This window comes from Procambarus clarkii, chromosome 11 (assembly GCF_040958095.1).
Source record: "Procambarus clarkii isolate CNS0578487 chromosome 11, FALCON_Pclarkii_2.0, whole genome shotgun sequence".
Taxonomy (NCBI): domain Eukaryota; kingdom Metazoa; phylum Arthropoda; class Malacostraca; order Decapoda; family Cambaridae; genus Procambarus; species Procambarus clarkii.
Window position 1 is genome coordinate 52009141 of NC_091160.1, and position 16593 is coordinate 52025733.

The 16593-nt window shown below is 50.3% G+C and overlaps 1 protein-coding gene across 1 annotated transcript in view; it reads right to left on the reverse strand.

Annotated features, from left to right (window-relative positions):
• The window catches only part of LOC138363754 (uncharacterized), a 17347-nt gene extending 2577 nt beyond the window's left edge, over positions 1–14770 (reverse strand). Inside the window, exons 1-2 of the mRNA XM_069323147.1 lie at positions 14664–14770; positions 1–55 (exon numbers count right to left, since the gene is read on the reverse strand). The exon at positions 1–55 is cut by the window's left edge and continues 178 nt beyond it. Of these exons, the coding sequence (XP_069179248.1) occupies positions 1–55; positions 14664–14770 (162 nt within the window). The remainder of the gene's footprint in view (positions 56–14663) is intronic.
• Positions 14771–16593: the final 1823 nt, after the last annotated feature.

Here is a 16593-nt window from a genome sequence, read left to right on the forward strand (position 1 = left end):
CTGATGCAGCAGAAAGGCGCAGATCAGCACTGTTTTGGGAGGAGCACGTGATGAGCTCAAGGTTTAGTAGTCTAGTGATGTGACCTACACTGACAGTCTAGTGATGTGGCCCACACTGACAGTCTAGTGATGTGGCCCACACTGACAGTCTAGTGATGTGGCCCACACTGACAGTCTAGTGATGTGGCCCACACTGACAGTCTAGTGATGTGGCCCACACTGACAGTCTAGTGATGTGACCTACACTGACAGTCTAATGATGTAACCTGCACTGACAATCTAGTGATGTGTCCAACACTGAGAGTGTTGTGATGTGACCTACACCGACAGTCTAGTGATGTGGCCTACACTGACAGTAGTCTAATGGTGTGGCTTACACTGACAGTCTAGTGATGTGACCCACACTGAGAGTTTTGTGATGTGACCTACACCGACAGTCTAGTGATGTGACCAACACTGACAGTCTAGTGATGTGACCTACACTGACAGTAGTCTAATGGTGAGGTCTACACTGACAGTCTAGTGATGTGACCTACATTGACAGTAGTCTAATGGTGTGGCCTACACTGAGAGTCTAATGATGTGGCCTACACTGAGAGCAGTCTAATATATTGCCTACACTAATAGTAGTAAAATGATGTGGTCTACACTGACAGTAGTCTAATGATGTGGCCTACACTGAGAACAGTCCAATATGTGGCCTACACTAATAGTAGTCTAATGTTGCCCACTACACTGAGGTCTACTCAGTGTAGACCTCGGCCTACACTGACAGTAGTCTAATGATGTGATCTACACTGACAATAGTCTAATGATGTGACCTACACTGACAGTAGTCTAATGGTGTGACCTACACTGACAGTAGTCTAATGATGTGACCTACACTGACAGTAGTCTAATGATGTGACCTACACTGACAGTAGTCTAATGATGTGACCTACACTGACAGTAGTCTAATGATGTGACCTACACTGACAGTAGTCTAATGATGTGACCTACACTGACAGTAGTCTAATGGTGTGACCTACACTGACAGTAGTCTAATGGTGTGACCTACACTGACAGTAGTCTAATGGTGTGACCTACACTGACAGTAGTCTAATGGTGTGACCTACACTGACAGTAGTCTAATGGTGTGACCTACACTGACAGTAGTCTAATGATGTGACCTACACTGACAGTAGTCTAATGATGTGACCTACACTGACAGTAGTCTAATGATGTGACCTACACTGACAGTAGTCTAATGATGTGACCTACACTGACAGTAGTCTAATGATGTGACCTACACTGACAGTAGTCTAATGATGTGACCTACACTGACAGTAGTCTAATGATGTGACCTGCACTGACAGTAGTCTAATGATGTGACCTGCACTGACAGTAGTCTAATGATGTGACCTACACTGTCAGTAGTCTAATGATGTGACCTACACTGACAGTAGTCTAATGATGTGACCTACACTGACAGTAGTCTAATGATGTGACCTACACTGACAGTAGTCTAATGATGTGACCTACACTGACAGTAGTCTAATGATGTGACCTACACTGACAGTAGTCTAATGATGTGACCTACACTGACAGTAGTCTAATGATGTGACCTACACTGACAGTAGTCTAATGATGTGACCTACACTGACAGTTGTCTAATGATGTGACCTACACTGACAGTAGTCTAATGATGTGACCTACACTGACAGTAGTCTAATGATGTGACCTACACTGACAGTAGTCTAATGATGTGACCTACACTGACAGTAGTCTAATGATGTGACCTACACTGACAGAAGTCTAATGATGTGACCAACACTGACAGTAGTCTAATGATGTGACCTACACTGACAGTAGTCTAATGATGTGACCTACACTGACAGTAGTCTAATGATGTGACCTACACTGACAGTAGTCTAATAATGTGACCTACACTGACAGTAGTCTAATGATGTGACCTACACTGACAGTAGTCTAATGATGTGACCTACAATGACAGTAGTCTAATGATGTGACCTACACTGACAGTAGTCTAATGATGTAGACTATTATCAACATATCAGTAAAATATCAGCTGAATAATGATGAATATTACATTATGAGAAGTTTTATCATATAGTTTATTATATAGGTATTCGAATTAAAAAAAATATTGTTTAAAATTTTCTGTGTTTTATATTACCTTTTAAAATAACATAAAGCAAAACTTTTAGTTGTGTGTTTTTATCGCCCATATTCTGCTGGAATGATTGAGTGGGTCGAGCCCTGGATACGCAGATTCGAATCCTGGTCTGGTCATAGAGTTCTTTGTCATTTATTGGCATTGGGACCATTCAACCTTTCTCACTGTGACGGTGTTCCCCCCCTTATATTTCTCCCACGCCTGCAGTAAGAGTCATGTCCACTTTACCCAAGCGTTCTCTACGTCGCAGGTATCAATTTGATATATGTGGGAGGAAGGAGTGTGCTCGGAGTGCCGAGAAATTTGTGAAACAATGATATTTTGGCCTGTGGTTTAGGCCCTTTAGGAAGACAAGATGGCGCTGGCTCTCCTGTTTCCCCGCCAAAACTGTGTGACGTCAGTGACACCGGATTGGTCACCGACAGCAATGTGGTACAGGGAGCCAATGAAAACCTCCCGTGGCGAAAGTGACGTCACGAAGGAAAGGGGGTCCGGGCAGCGCGCCGCGTTGGCGCCATCAGTCAGACACGACACGTCAAGGAGGTTGGACGTGCGACGATTGGTCCTGTCAGTGTGACAGTTGTTTCCCGCTCCCGTGGATTTTACGCGTCACCTGAAGTCTGCCAGTACTCTGTGAGGTCTTCCTTAGTTCATGTGTTGAACCAGAGAGGGAATCGACGGTTATTGAGCAACAAGTGCTCCAGGACAGGTACTGTGCAAGAAGAAGTGAAGTCTGTGCAGTGACGTAGTCGACGTCTGAGGTAGTTCACCCATTCGTGACGGCGTAGTGGCTCACCAGAGCCACTGGGTAGCAGAGGAAGACGAGGACTATTTGGGAATCCGGACGACTGCAGCCGAGAAGTAGGCAGACAGCCGTAGCTGGGAGAGGTCGACGGCCAGGAGACCGACTCCAACCCTACAAGAAGTCGAGGAGGAGCACGGACCTGCAGGGAAGAAGGCACGGAGACGACGCGCTAAACGGTGGGACAGCGATTGGGTTCCTGGAGGACACGACAACGTGTGTGTGGGGGCGTTCCCGACACGAGGACCAGGAGCTACAACTCAACTCTCATCGGAGGATAGGTGGAAGTAGGTGTTTCTAGTTTCCCTCCCCATTCCCCTTTAGTCAGCTATATTATTCAGCTATATTATTTAGCCTGAGGATTTTGTATGTCGTGAGCAAGTCTCACCTATGTCACAGTAAGGCACCAGTGTGCAGAATAGTACTATCAAGAGTACTCACGATACTTATATATATTATTATTGGTTTGTACAGGCACCCGGATTAAGTGATGAATTTACTGTGTTGAGAATTCTTTCATGAGACTTTGATGTGAACATATAGTGAGAAATTATATATAATATTATGTCAGTATTTGGAAGTTAGGCTATGTGCCCAGTAACTATTTATTTACCATTTATTGATGTCTGATTTATCTATATTATATATGTCTATGTTCGTGCATTGAACAACCATTTGAGAGGGCAGTGATTTATTGTGTTATCGCCCACGAAAGGAAGTACTGAGAACTCCAGTGTCAAATGCTTCATAAGTTACCATTGAAATGAAGGGCGGTGTGTAAAACCATTATAGTGAATTATTGTCGCATTTATTATAGAAACGATTGTTTGAGGCCAAGTACGGTGTAGCGAAGTAATACGTGCTATTGTTGCAAATATCGAGTGTACGAACTTCTAGTGATCATTGAGAACTTAAAGAAACAGCGCGCGTGCCGCTAGAGAAACAAGCAATAAAATTTCGCTCGGAAAGGGGGGCGCTCAGCTCATCATTACATTGACGAGAGGGGGAGTGTTGCCACCGTAGTGAGTGCATAATATACGTGGGAACGACCGACTCCCGCCTGGATCAGTTGATTGTTTATTGATATGACCTTGTGACATCTTTGAATGAATTTTAAGTAAAATACAAAATACTTTTGTCTTTATATCATCCCCTCCATTTATCTTGTGGCTATATTATACTTGAGAGCGAAGAGTGATAAAAGTAAGTACCTGCCTGATTCCCGATCTATTGAGTGTGACCTTGCCAAGGATACCACAAATTCAACCAGTCCACTGACGTGTTACTGGACACCGAAAACACCAGTTGGCGACCTTCTTGTTAATAGTAATGCCCTATTGTTGGGGCGGGCGCATAACAGTTAAGTGAACGAGTTGTGTTCCCACTCCTTCTCAATCAGAGGCCGGTTGGGATTGACTGGGATACGCTCCTGGCGTGCAGTGGCGCCGAGAGGATTAGAGTGAAGACCCGCAGGGCTATGGTGAGTGACGTTGAGCGTAACGGTTGCTCACCCAGAGTAAGAGTAAAAGGTAAACCCCAACATTGGCGACCTCGCCAGGATATCGATCGAAATAAAGGTTGCAGTGGTGGTAGTTGGCAGTGGTATTAGAGATCAGGTGCAGGTTATCACTCGTAGCACAAGATGGAGGATGATAAAGTAACAAGGTTTATTGACACTAGAGATGAACAGGTGCTGGAGGAGTGCACCAAGGCACAGTTACAGGCAATAGCAGACCATTTTGGAATAAAGCTGAGATCTGCCAGAGTGGGAGAAAGAAGACTGGAGATAATGGCACAGCTCAGGGCACGAGACGAAGCTTTGGGGGAGGAACGGCCCCAAACACCTGCTAGTGTGGGAGAACACCTGAGTATTGGTGGAAGCAGCAGGGGGTCCAGCGGCAGCAGGCACAGCGTTAAGCTGGAAATAATGAAGTTGCAGCTGGAAGCACAACTGAAGCGAGAAGACCGAGAAGCACAGCAGCGCAAAGAAGAGCGAGAAGCACAGCAGCGCAAAGAAGAGCAAGAAGCACAGCAGCGCAAAGAAGAGCGAGAAGCAGAAGCACAACTGAAGCGTGAGGAGCGAGAAGCACAGCTGAAGCGTGAGGAGCGAGAAGCACAGCTACGCAGGGAAGAACAAGAGCGCGAAGCACAGCTACGCAGGGAAGAACAAGAGCGAGAAGCACAGCTGCGCAGGGAAGAACACGAGCGAGAAGCTAGGATGAGACAGCAGGAGATAGAAGCCAACAAGGAGGTAGAGCTGATGCGAGCTGAACTAGGACTAGGTGTACCTGCTCCGCCGCAACAGGAAGACCGACGAGTGAGGGAACGAGATCTGCCGGTCTTTGTGCCTAATGAAGCCAAAAGTTTCTTCGACCACTTCGAAAGGGTTGCAGCTTTGAAGAGGTGGCCGAGGGGAGAGTGGGCGGAGCTGGTTCAAGGGAGGCTCACAGGTGAAGCTCGTGAAGCCTACACTATGCTCGACTTCCAGGAATGCACCAACTACGAGGCGGTAAAATGAGCTGTGCCCCATTCCTTCAAGCTTACACCGGAATGTTACAGGAAGAGGTTCAGGGAATGTACCCGTTCACCAGGAAAGTCTTATGCGGAGACGGCGAGAGACATGGAGAGAAAGTTCCTTAAGTGGCTGGACTCTGAAGGAGCGAGGTCGGTTGAAGAGGTCAAGGAGCTAATGGTCATGGAAAAGTTTATGTCCGTGCTCTCTCCTGAGATCAGGGTGAGAGTAAAGGAGGCGGACATAAAGGATCTGAGGGCCGCAGCCGACAGAGCCGACATGCTAGAAGAAGCATTACGCCCACGCCGAGAGGGACAGCACCGATCACCCATATACTCCGGAAGCAGTAGGAATTATAGGAGGACGGATAGATGGAGGACGGGAGCGAGTTCCCCCAAGTCCCACCTCTCGAGTTGGGACAACCGAGGATCAAAAGGTGCTGCAGGGAAGAACAAGAGCGAGAAGCACAGCTGCGCAGGGAAGAACACGAGCGAGAAGCTAGGATGAGACAGCAGGAGATAGAAGCCAACAAGGAGGTAGAGCTGATGCGAGCTGAACTAGGACTAGGTGTACCTGCTCCGCCGCAACAGGAAGACCGACGAGTGAGGGAACGAGATCTGCCGGTCTTTGTGCCTAATGAAGCCAAAAGTTTCTTCGACCACTTCGAAAGGGTTGCAGCTTTGAAGAGGTGGCCGAGGGGAGAGTGGGCGGAGCTGGTTCAAGGGAGGCTCACAGGTGAAGCTCGTGAAGCCTACACTATGCTCGACTTCCAGGAATGCACCAACTACGATGCGGTAAAACGAGCTGTGCTCCATTCCTTCAAGCTTACACCGGAATGTTACAGGAAGAGGTTCAGGGAATGTACCCGTTCACCAGGAAAGTCTTATGCGGAGACGGCGAGGGACATGGAGAGAAAGTTCCTTAAGTGGCTGGACTCTGAAGGAGCGAGGTCGGTTGAAGAGGTCAAGGAGCTAATGGTCATGGAAAAGTTTATGTCCGTGCTCTCTCCTGAGATCAGGGTGAGAGTAAAGGAGGCGGACATAAAGGATCTGAGGGCCGCAGCCGACAGAGCCGACATGCTAGAAGAAGCATTACGCCCACGCCGAGAGGGACAGCACCGATCACCCATATACTCCGGAAGCAGTAGGAATTATAGGAGGACGGATAGATGGAGGACGGGAGCGAGTTCCCCCAAGTCTCACCTCTCGAGTTGGGACAACCGAGGATCAAAAGGTGCTGCAGAGCCGATAAAGAAGAACCAAGCGGAGAGCTCAGGAGCTGTTGCTGTGACAAAGGAGGCGACAAATGGTGCGAGAAAGACACAGGGAGCGACGGCCTCTGGAGGCAGTGCTAAGGCGAGTGGTGGCGGATGGTCTCCGACGAGGGTCCGCTGCTACAACTGCGGAATAATCGGACACGTCGCGCGGGAATGCAGACGCCCTAAGCAGCGGGGGCACGTTGCTTTAGTGAGGTTCGAGGACCAGATGGCCGAGAGGGTGCGGGATGAAACCGTGCTGAGTGGGGAGAAGAAAGTTCACCCATTCGTGTGTCAGGGAACCGTAAGGATGGGGGACGCAGACCCCATCCCAGTGAAGATATTAAGAGACATTGGGACCGATTTTACCCTGGTGAGTGAAACCCTGTTCCCCGAGGGTTACGAGAGTACCAGTGTGGGGGTGGCAAGTGTGACCACTGTGGGAGGCCCAGTGAGGATGCCCCTACACCAGGTAACGTTGAATTCCGATTATGGCTGCCAGACCCTTGTGGTGGGAGTCTGTACATCAATGCCCAAGATGGAGGCACAGGTCATCTTGGGAAATGACGCATGTGGAGGATATGTCCTCCCGAATCTCGTGAAAGGCGAAGAGTGCCTAGAACAATACAAGGAGACGGGCGGAGAGTTGAACGCCTGTGGGGACGAGAAGGGAATCGCCCCGGTGGCGTTCCCAGTTTGTGCTGTGATGCCGAGACAGCGCGAGGAACAAGGAGGTTGTGGATCTGATGGGGCTGAGGAGACGTCCGACAGCCTGGGAATACATCACCTCTTCATAGGACCCGGGGACCGAGCGGAGGGCGAAGACAGCCCGAATGGTGAGTTGCAGGTGACCCTCACCAGTTCTCTAGGGGTAGACCGCACTCGGCTTGGAGAATTGCAGCGGATGGAGTTCCCCGAATTGATTCATGAGGCCAAAGGAGGACGTGTTGGTCCTGAGAAGGCTACTCATTTTTACATTCAAGACGGCATGCTGATGAGGCAGTGGAGACCTGTGAGGATGGAGGCCGGAGAAGAGTCTCTAAGTACGAGGCACCAGGTAGTGTTGCCGGCTCAGTGCAGAGCGGCCGTGTTGGTCCTAGCGCACTCCGTGGACTCTGCAGGTCACCTGGGGGTGACCAAGACGCTGCGAAGGATCAGGGATTACTTTTACTGGCCAGGTATGGACGCCGAGGTGCGGCGTTATTGTAAGATGTGCTTACCGTGCCAGAGGGCAGGGAAGAGCCAATCCGTGATACCAAAGGCCCCATTGATCCCTGTTCCAGCGTTTGGTCCTGCATTCGAGCGTCTGTTAGTTGACGGAGTGGGTCCGTTACCAAGAACGAAGAGAGGGAATACCTACCTGATGACGATAATGTGTGCGTCCACCAGATTTCCAGAAGCCGTCCCGATGCGATGTTTGACGTCGAAAGGAGTAGCCGGCCAACTACAACGATTTTTCTCTTGGGTGGGGATGCCCAGAGAGATTCAGACAGACTGAGGAAGTATATTCCAGTCTAAGTGGTTCCGACAGACGGTGACAGGATGGGGAGTGACTCAGTGTTACGGCCCTCTCGGGACGCAACGGGGTCCTTACTCTGATGTTGTTAGAGGAAGATATATGTATCCGTTCCCGAGCCAGTAGTGGCTATCAAGGGATGAGATCCGTGACGCAAGTAACTTAAAGGGAGTAGGGAAAGAAAGCTAAGAACTTAATATTATAATTATTACCATCACCGTTTAAATATATAAAATAAATGAGTGCACAAGGGTGGAGGGGTATTAACACTAGAAAAGGGGATTAATCCACAAATTAGTCTTCTGCTGAAGACTCTGGATCCAGAAGCTAGGTGCTGAGTCCGCGGTGCTTTCTTCGTGGCCTCACGACGTGTCCTCTGAGAATGCCGAGCCTACCCTGGCCACAGGTCAGCCAAAATACAGGTCCACTGGGGGCACCATCGTGGAGGCCGTCAACCACACGTCCAGCTGGTCTGCTGGCAGGTACTGAGCCACCAAGGCTGGTACGGCCACTCCACGAACGATATAAGGGGTACGCCCTAGACAGGAGTCTCCTGTGATATCACAAATCACCCTCCTGTCCTCAATACCCCAGTGGATGATCGTCTCCAACAGTCGGTCCCGGGTAAATCCTTTTACTGCCACTCCACTGGCAGGCTCACACACCACAGTGTTCTTCCGGGGGGACGACTTCACAACAGCTGCAGCAAACTTCACAGTATGGAGACTGGCTGCCTCGGGTAGACTGACTCAACCCTCAACACAGCGGTCCCAGGTCAACTCTGTAAACAGACACGTCATCAATAACTGGGACACTAATACACCTCACTTACGGGCTCGGGCACAAACACCTGACGTATCCAGCCCATAGATGGCGCTGTCGTCGGAGCACCACCTCACCAGAGGTCAGGAGCGGCGGTGTTGAGCGCGGAACCAGACTGGAAACTGGTCCTCGAGGCCAGTACACGCTGTCCTCACCAGGTGTCGTCGTCCGTTAGTCGGGGGTTTCGGGAGCCGACCCACAGATGGCGTGGTTGTCACTGCTCCAGGCTCGGAAGCTGGATCCGGGTTCGTAACACTCAGATTCGGTCGTCGCCCTACCGACCGAAGTCGCAGGGGGCGATCGAAAGATTTCATTCCACCTTAAAGACCGTGCTGAGAGTGTTCTGCGCAGGACAGGGGGCTGAGTGGGATGAGGCTGTATACCCCGCGTTATTTGCCATATGTAACGCGGTGGTAGAATCATTAGGATTCTCACCATTCCAGCTGGTGTATGGACATGAGGTGCGAAGTCCTCTGTCCATGCTGAGGGAACAATGGACACCGGGAGTGACCGTGGGAACGGTGAATGAATATGTCCAGAAGTTCAAAGAACGTCTCACTCTAGCGAAGGAACTAGCTGGGAAACATCTGAAGGAGGCGCAGCGGAAGATGTCGGAGTGGTACGACAAGAGAGCTACGCAGAGGGATTTCCAGGTCGGGTCCCAAGTGATGTTTTTGCTGCCAGGTAAAGGTAGGGTGACCGAGACGGGGTTCGAGGGACCATACCAGGTGCTACGGCGGTTGGGACCTGTGTCGTACGAAATTGGGAAGCCGGACAGACCCCGAAAGAAACAGGTGTGTCACGTGGACCGCCTGAAACCTTTCTTCCCTGTGGAAGGAGGAGCCGCCAGGCAGGACGGAACGGTGACCCGAGAACCCCAGCAGAAGACGGTTCTATGCGTGCAGGTGGACCAAGAACTCCCGGAGGAGGAAGGAAAGTGGTCCAGGGCGGACGGCACCCGTCTCACCAACACTGAAAGTCTGGCGAAGATCAAGGACAAGCTACTACATCTGGAAGGGCAACAGAGAGCGGACCTGACGAACCTACTGAGAGAGAATGCCTCCCTCTTTACCGACGTGCCCCAACGACACAAGAGTGTGACGCACGAGGTAGAGGTGAGGGACGCCAGGCCCATCAAGCAGAGAGCGTATAGGGTGAGCCCGGAGAAGCGAGAGCTGATGACAAAGGAGGTGGAGTACCTCCTTGAGAACGACCTTGCAGAGCCCAGTAAAAGTGAGTGGAGTTCCCCATGCTTGTTGGTGAGGAAAAGCGACGGAACCTACCGCTTTGGTACAAATTACAGGAGGGTGAACTCCATCACAGTGGCTGATTCTCACCCCATGCCAAGAGTGAGCGATTGCATTGACCAGGTGGGCAGTGCACGGTATGTATCCAAGGTCGATCTGCTCAAGGGGTACTACCAGATCTCTTTGACTCCTGAGGCCAGGAAGATATCAGCTTTTGCAACTCCTGACGGGCTGTACCAGTATAAGGTGTTGCCTTTTGGAATGAAAAGCAGTGGCAGCTGCTTCCAGCGTATGATGAATGAATTGCTAAGGGGTGCCGCAGGCTGCACAGTTTACATCGATGACATCGTCGTGTACGCCGACGATTGGAAGACGCATCTGGAGAGACTCAGAGAATTGTTCAGAAGGCTAGAGGAGGCTAACTTGACTGTAAATTTGGCCAAGAGCGAGTTTGGGAAAGCTCACTTAGAGTACCTTGGTTTTGTCATTGGCCAAGGTGAAGTCACCCCTGTTGATCACAAAGTAACAGCCATTAAGGAATACCCCGTGCCCAGAACGCGTAAAGAGTTGCTAAGGTACCTCGGGATGATAGGGTACTATCGTGGGTTCTGCAGGAATTTCTCCACGGTAGCGCATCCCCTAACCGAGCTACTCTCCAAGAATGTATGATGGAGATGGGGAGAGGCCTGTCAAGAGTCTTTTGAAAAGACCAAGAAATTGTTGACGGAGGCCCCGGTATTAATATCTCCAGATTTTTCAGCCGGATTCATACTGTACGTAGACGCCAGCGACGTTGGAATAGGGGCCATGTTGGCTCAAGAAAGGAGTGAAGTTCATAGGCCAGTAGCGTTCTACTCGAAGAAGTTTGTAAAATACCAGCGGGCCTATAGCACCGTTGAGAAGGAGGCATTGGCGCTAGTTATGGCCCTGAAGCACTTTGATGTGTACGTGGGAGGAGGGGCGAGACCTGTTTTGGTATTCACAGATCACAACCCTCTCACCTTTTTATACAAAATGAAGAATTCCAACCAACGTCTGACGAGGTGGGCGTTGTTGCTGCATGAGTACCGGCTGGAAATCAAGCACATCAAGGGGAAGGACAACGTAGTAGCAGACGCCCTATCCCGTATACACTAACCAGACATGACTCTTATTTTAAGGGGAAGGGTATGTGACGGTGTTCCCCCTCTTATATTTCTCCCACGCCTGCAGTAAGAGTCATGTCCACTTTACCCAAGCGTTCTCTACGTCGCAGGCATCAATTTGATATATGTGGGAGGAAGGAGTGTGCTCGGAGTGCCGAGAAATTTGTGAAACAATGATATTTTGGCCTGTGGTTTAGGCCCTTTAGGAAGCCAAGATGGCGCTGGCTCTCCTGTTTCCCCGCCAAAACTGTGTGACGTCTGTGACACCGGATTGGTCGCCGACAGCAATGTGGCACAGGGAGCCAATGAAAACCTCCCGTGGCGAAAGTGACGTCACGAAGGAAAGGGGGTCCGGGCAGCGCGCCGCGTTGGCGCCATCAGTCAGACACGACACGTCAAGGAGGTTGGACGTGCGACGATTGGTCCTGTCAGTTTGACAGTTGTTTCCCGCTCCCGTGGATTTTACGCGTCACCTGAAGTCTGCCAGTACTCTGTGAGGTCTTCCTTAGTTCATGTGTTGAACCAGAGAGGGAATCGACGGATATTGAGCAACAAGTGCTCCAGGACAGGTACTGTGCAAGAAGAAGTGAAGTCTGTGCAGTGACGTAGTCGACGTCTGAGGCAGTTCACCCATTCGTGACGGCGTAGTGGCTGACCAGAGCCACTGGGTAGCAGAGGAAGACGAGGACTATTTGGGAATCCGGACGACTGCAGCCGAGAAGTAGACGGACAGCCGTAGCTGGGAGAGGTCGACGGCCAGGAGACCGACTCCAACCCTACAAGAAGTCGAGGAGGAGCACGGACCTGCTGGGAAGAAGGCACGGAGACGACGCGCTAAACGGTGGGACAGCGATTGGGTTCCTGGAGGACATGACAACGTGTGTGTGGGGGCGTTCCCGACACGAGGACCAGGAGCTACAACTCAACTCTCATCGGAGGATAGGTGGAAGTAGGTGTTTCTAGTTTCCCTCCCCATTCCCCTTTAGTCAGTGTGACGGTGTTCCCCCCCTTATATTTCTCCCACGCCTGCAGTAAGAGTCATGTCCCCTTTACCCAAGCGTTCTCTACGTCACAGGCATCAATTTGATATATGTGGGAGAGTGGAGTGTTCTCGGAGAGTCGAGAAATTTGTGAAACAATAATATTTTGGCCTGTGGTTTAGACCCTTTAGGAAACCAAAATGGCGCTGGCTCTCCTGTTTCCCCGCCAAAACTGTGTGACGTCAGTGACACCGGATTGGTCACCGACAGCAATGTGGCACAGGGAAAATGAAAAAATGAAAACCTCCCGTGGCGAAAGTGACGTCACGAAGGAAGGGGGTCCGGGCAGTGCACCGCGTTGGCGCCATCAGTCAGACACGACACGTCAAGGAGGTTGGACGTGCGACGATTGGTCCTGTCAGTTTGACAGTTGTTTCCCGCTCCCGTGGAATTTACGCGTAACCTGAAGTCTGCCAGTACTCTGTGAGGTCTTCCTTAGTTCATGTGTTGAACCAGAGAGGGAATCGACGGATATTGAGCAACAAGTGCTCCAGGACAGGTACTGTGCAAGAAGAAGTGAAGTCTGTGCAGTGACGTAGTCGACGTCTGAGGCAGTTCACCCATTCGTGACTGCGTAGTGGCTAACCAGAGCCACTGGGTAGCAGAGGAAGACGAGGACTATTTGGGAATCCGGACGACTGCAGCCGAGAAGTAGGCGGGCAGCCGTAGCTGGGAGAAGTCGACGGCCAGGAGACCGACTCAGACCCTACAAGAAGTCGAGGAGGAGCACGGACCTGCAGGGAAGAAGGCACGGAGACGACGCGCTAAACGGTGGGACAGCGATTGGGTTCCTGGAGGACACGACAATGTGTGTGTGGGGGCGTTCCCGACATGAGGACCAGGAGCTACAACTCAACTCTCATCGGAGGATAGGTGGAAGTAGGTGTTTCTAGTTTCCCTCCCCATTCCCCTTTAGTCAGCTATATTATTCAGCTATATTATTTAGCCTGAGGATTTTGTATGTCGTGAGCAAGTCTCACCTATGTCACAGTAAGGCACCAGTGTGCAGAATAGTACTATCAAGAGTACTCACGATACTTATATATATTATTATTGGTTTGTACAGGCACCCGGATTAAGTGATGAATTTACTGTGTTGAGAATTCTTTCATGAGACTTTGATGTGAACATATAGTGAGAAATTATATATAATATTATGTCAGTATTTGGAAGTTAGGCTATGTGCCCAGTAACTATTTATTTACCATTTATTGATGTCTGATTTATCTATATTATATATGTCTATGTTCGTGCATTGAACAACCATTTGAGAGGGCAGTGATTTATTGTGTTATCGCCCACGAAAGGAAGTACTGAGAACTCCAGTGTCAAATACTTCATAAGTTACCATTGAAATGAAGGGCGGTGTGTAAAACCATTATAGTGAATTATTGTCGCATATATTATAGAAACGATTGTTTGAGGCCAAGTACGGTGTAGCGAAGTAATACGTGCTATTGTTGCAAATATCGAGTGTACGAACTTCTAGTGATCTTTGAGAACTTAAAGAAACAGCGCGCGTGCCGCTAGAGAAACAAGCAATAAACTTTCGCGCGGGAAGGGGGGCGTTCAGCTGATTGTGACATTGACAAGAGGGGGAGTGTTGCCACCGCAGTGAGTGTATAATATACTTGGGAACGACCGACTCCCGCCTGGATCAGCTGATTATTAATTGATATGACCTTGTGACATCTTTGAATGAATTTTTAAGTAAAATACAAAATACTTTTGTGTTTCTATCATCCCCTCCATTTATCTTGTGGCTATATTATACTTGAAAGCAAAGAGTGATAAAAGTAAGTACCTGCCTGATTCTTGATCTATTGAGTGTGACCTTGCCAAGGATACCACAATTCAACCAGTCCACTGACATGTTACTGGACACCGAAAACACCAGTTGGCCCTATTGTTGGGGCGGGCACATAACAGTTAAGTGAACGAGTTGTGTTCCCACTCCTTCTCAATCAGAGGCCGGTTGGGATTGACTGGGATACTCTCCTGGCGTGCAGTGGCGCCGAGAGGATTAGAGTGAAGACCCGCAGGGCTACGGTGAGTGACATTGAAAGTATACTGTTGATCACCCCAGAGTAAGTGTAAACCCCAACATTGGCGACCTTGCCAGGATTAGTGCTGATTACGGTTGCTCACCGGTAAACCTCAACATTGGCGACCTTGCCAGGATCTCGATCGAAGTAAAGGTTGCAGTGGTGGTACATGGCAGTGGTATTGGATATCAGGTGCAGGCTATCACTCATAGCACAAGATGGAGGATGATAAAGTAACAAGGTTTATTGACACTAGAGATGAACAGGTGCTGGAGGAATGCACCAAGGCACAGTTACAGGCAATAGCAGACCATTTTGGAATAAAGCTGAGATCTGCCAGAGTGGGAGAAAGAAGACTGGAGATAATGGCACAGCTCAGGGCACGAGACGAAGCTTTGGGGGAGGAACTGCCCCAAACACCTGCCAGTGTGGGAGAACACCTGAGCATTGGTGGAAGCAGCAGGGGATCCAGCAGCAGCAGGCACAGCGTTAAGCTGGAAATAATGAAGTTGCAGCTGGAAGCACAACTGAAGCGAGAAGAGCGAGAAGCACAGCAGCGCAGAGAAGAGCGAGAAGCACAGAAGCGCAAAGAAGAGCGAGAAGCAGAAGCACAGTTGAAGCGTGAGGAGCGAGAAGCACAGCTGAAGCGTGAGGAGCGAGAAGCACAGCTACGCAGAGAAGAACACGAGCGAGAAGCCAGAATGAGACAGCAGGAAATAGAAGCAAACAAGGAGGTGGAGCTGAAGCGAGCTGAACTAGGACTAGGTGCACCTGCTCCGCAGCAACAGGAAGACCGACGAGTGAGGGAACGAGATCTGCCGGTCTTTGTGCCAAATGAAGCCGAAAGTTTCTTCGACCACTTCGAAAGGGTTGCAGCTTTGAAGAGGTGGCCGAGGGCGGAGTGGGCGGAGCTAGTTCAAGGGAGGCTCACAGGTGAAGCTCGTGAAGCCTACACTATGCTCGACTTCCAAGAATGCACCAACTACGATGCGGTAAAACGAGCTGTGCTCCATTCCTTCAAGCTCACGCCGGAATGTTACAGGAAGAGGTTCAGGGAATGTACCCGTTCACCAGGAAAGTCTTATGCGGAGACGGCGAGGGACATGGAGAGAAAGTTCCTTAAGTGGCTGGACTCTGAAGGAGCGAGGTCGGTTGAAGAGGTCAAGGAGCTAATGGTCATGGAAAAGTTTATGTCCGTGCTCTCTCCTGAGATCAGGGTGAGAGTAAAGGAGGCGGACATAAAGGATTTGAGGGCCGCAGCCGACAGAGCCGACATGCTAGAAGAAGCATTACGCCCACGCCGAGAGGGACAGCACCGATCACCCGTATACTCCGGAAGCAGTAGGAATTATAGGAGGACGGATAGATGGAGGACGGGAGCGAGTTCCCCCAAGTCCCACCTCTCGATTTGGGACAACAGAGGATCAAAAGGTGCTGTAGAGCCTATAAAGAAGAACCAAGCGGAGAGCTCGGGAGCTGTTGCTGCGACAAAAGAGGCGACAAATGGTGCGAGAAAGACACAGGGAGCGACGGCCTCTGGAGGCAGTGCCAAGGCGAGTGGTGGCGGATGGTCTCCGACGAGGGTCCGCTGCTACAACTGCGGAATAATCGGACACGTCGCGCGGAAATGCAGACGCCCTAAGCAGCGGGGGCACGTTGCTTTAGTGAGGTTCGAGGACCAGATGGCCGAGAGGGTGCGGGATGAAACCGTGCTGAGTGGGGAGAAGAAAGTTCACCCATTCGTGTGTCAGGGAACCGTAAGGATGGGGGACGCAGACCCCATCCCAGTGAAGATATTAAGAGACATTGGGACCGATTTTACCCTGGTGAGTGAAACCCTGTTCCCCGAGGGTTACGAGAGTACCAGTGTGGGGGTGGCAAGTGTGACCACTGTGGGAGGCCCAGTGAGGATGCCCCTACACCAGGTAACGTTGAATTCCGATTATGGCTGCCAGACCCTTGTGGTGGGAGTCTGTACATCAATGCCCAAGATGGAGGCACAGGTCATCTTGGGAAATGACGCATGTGGAGGA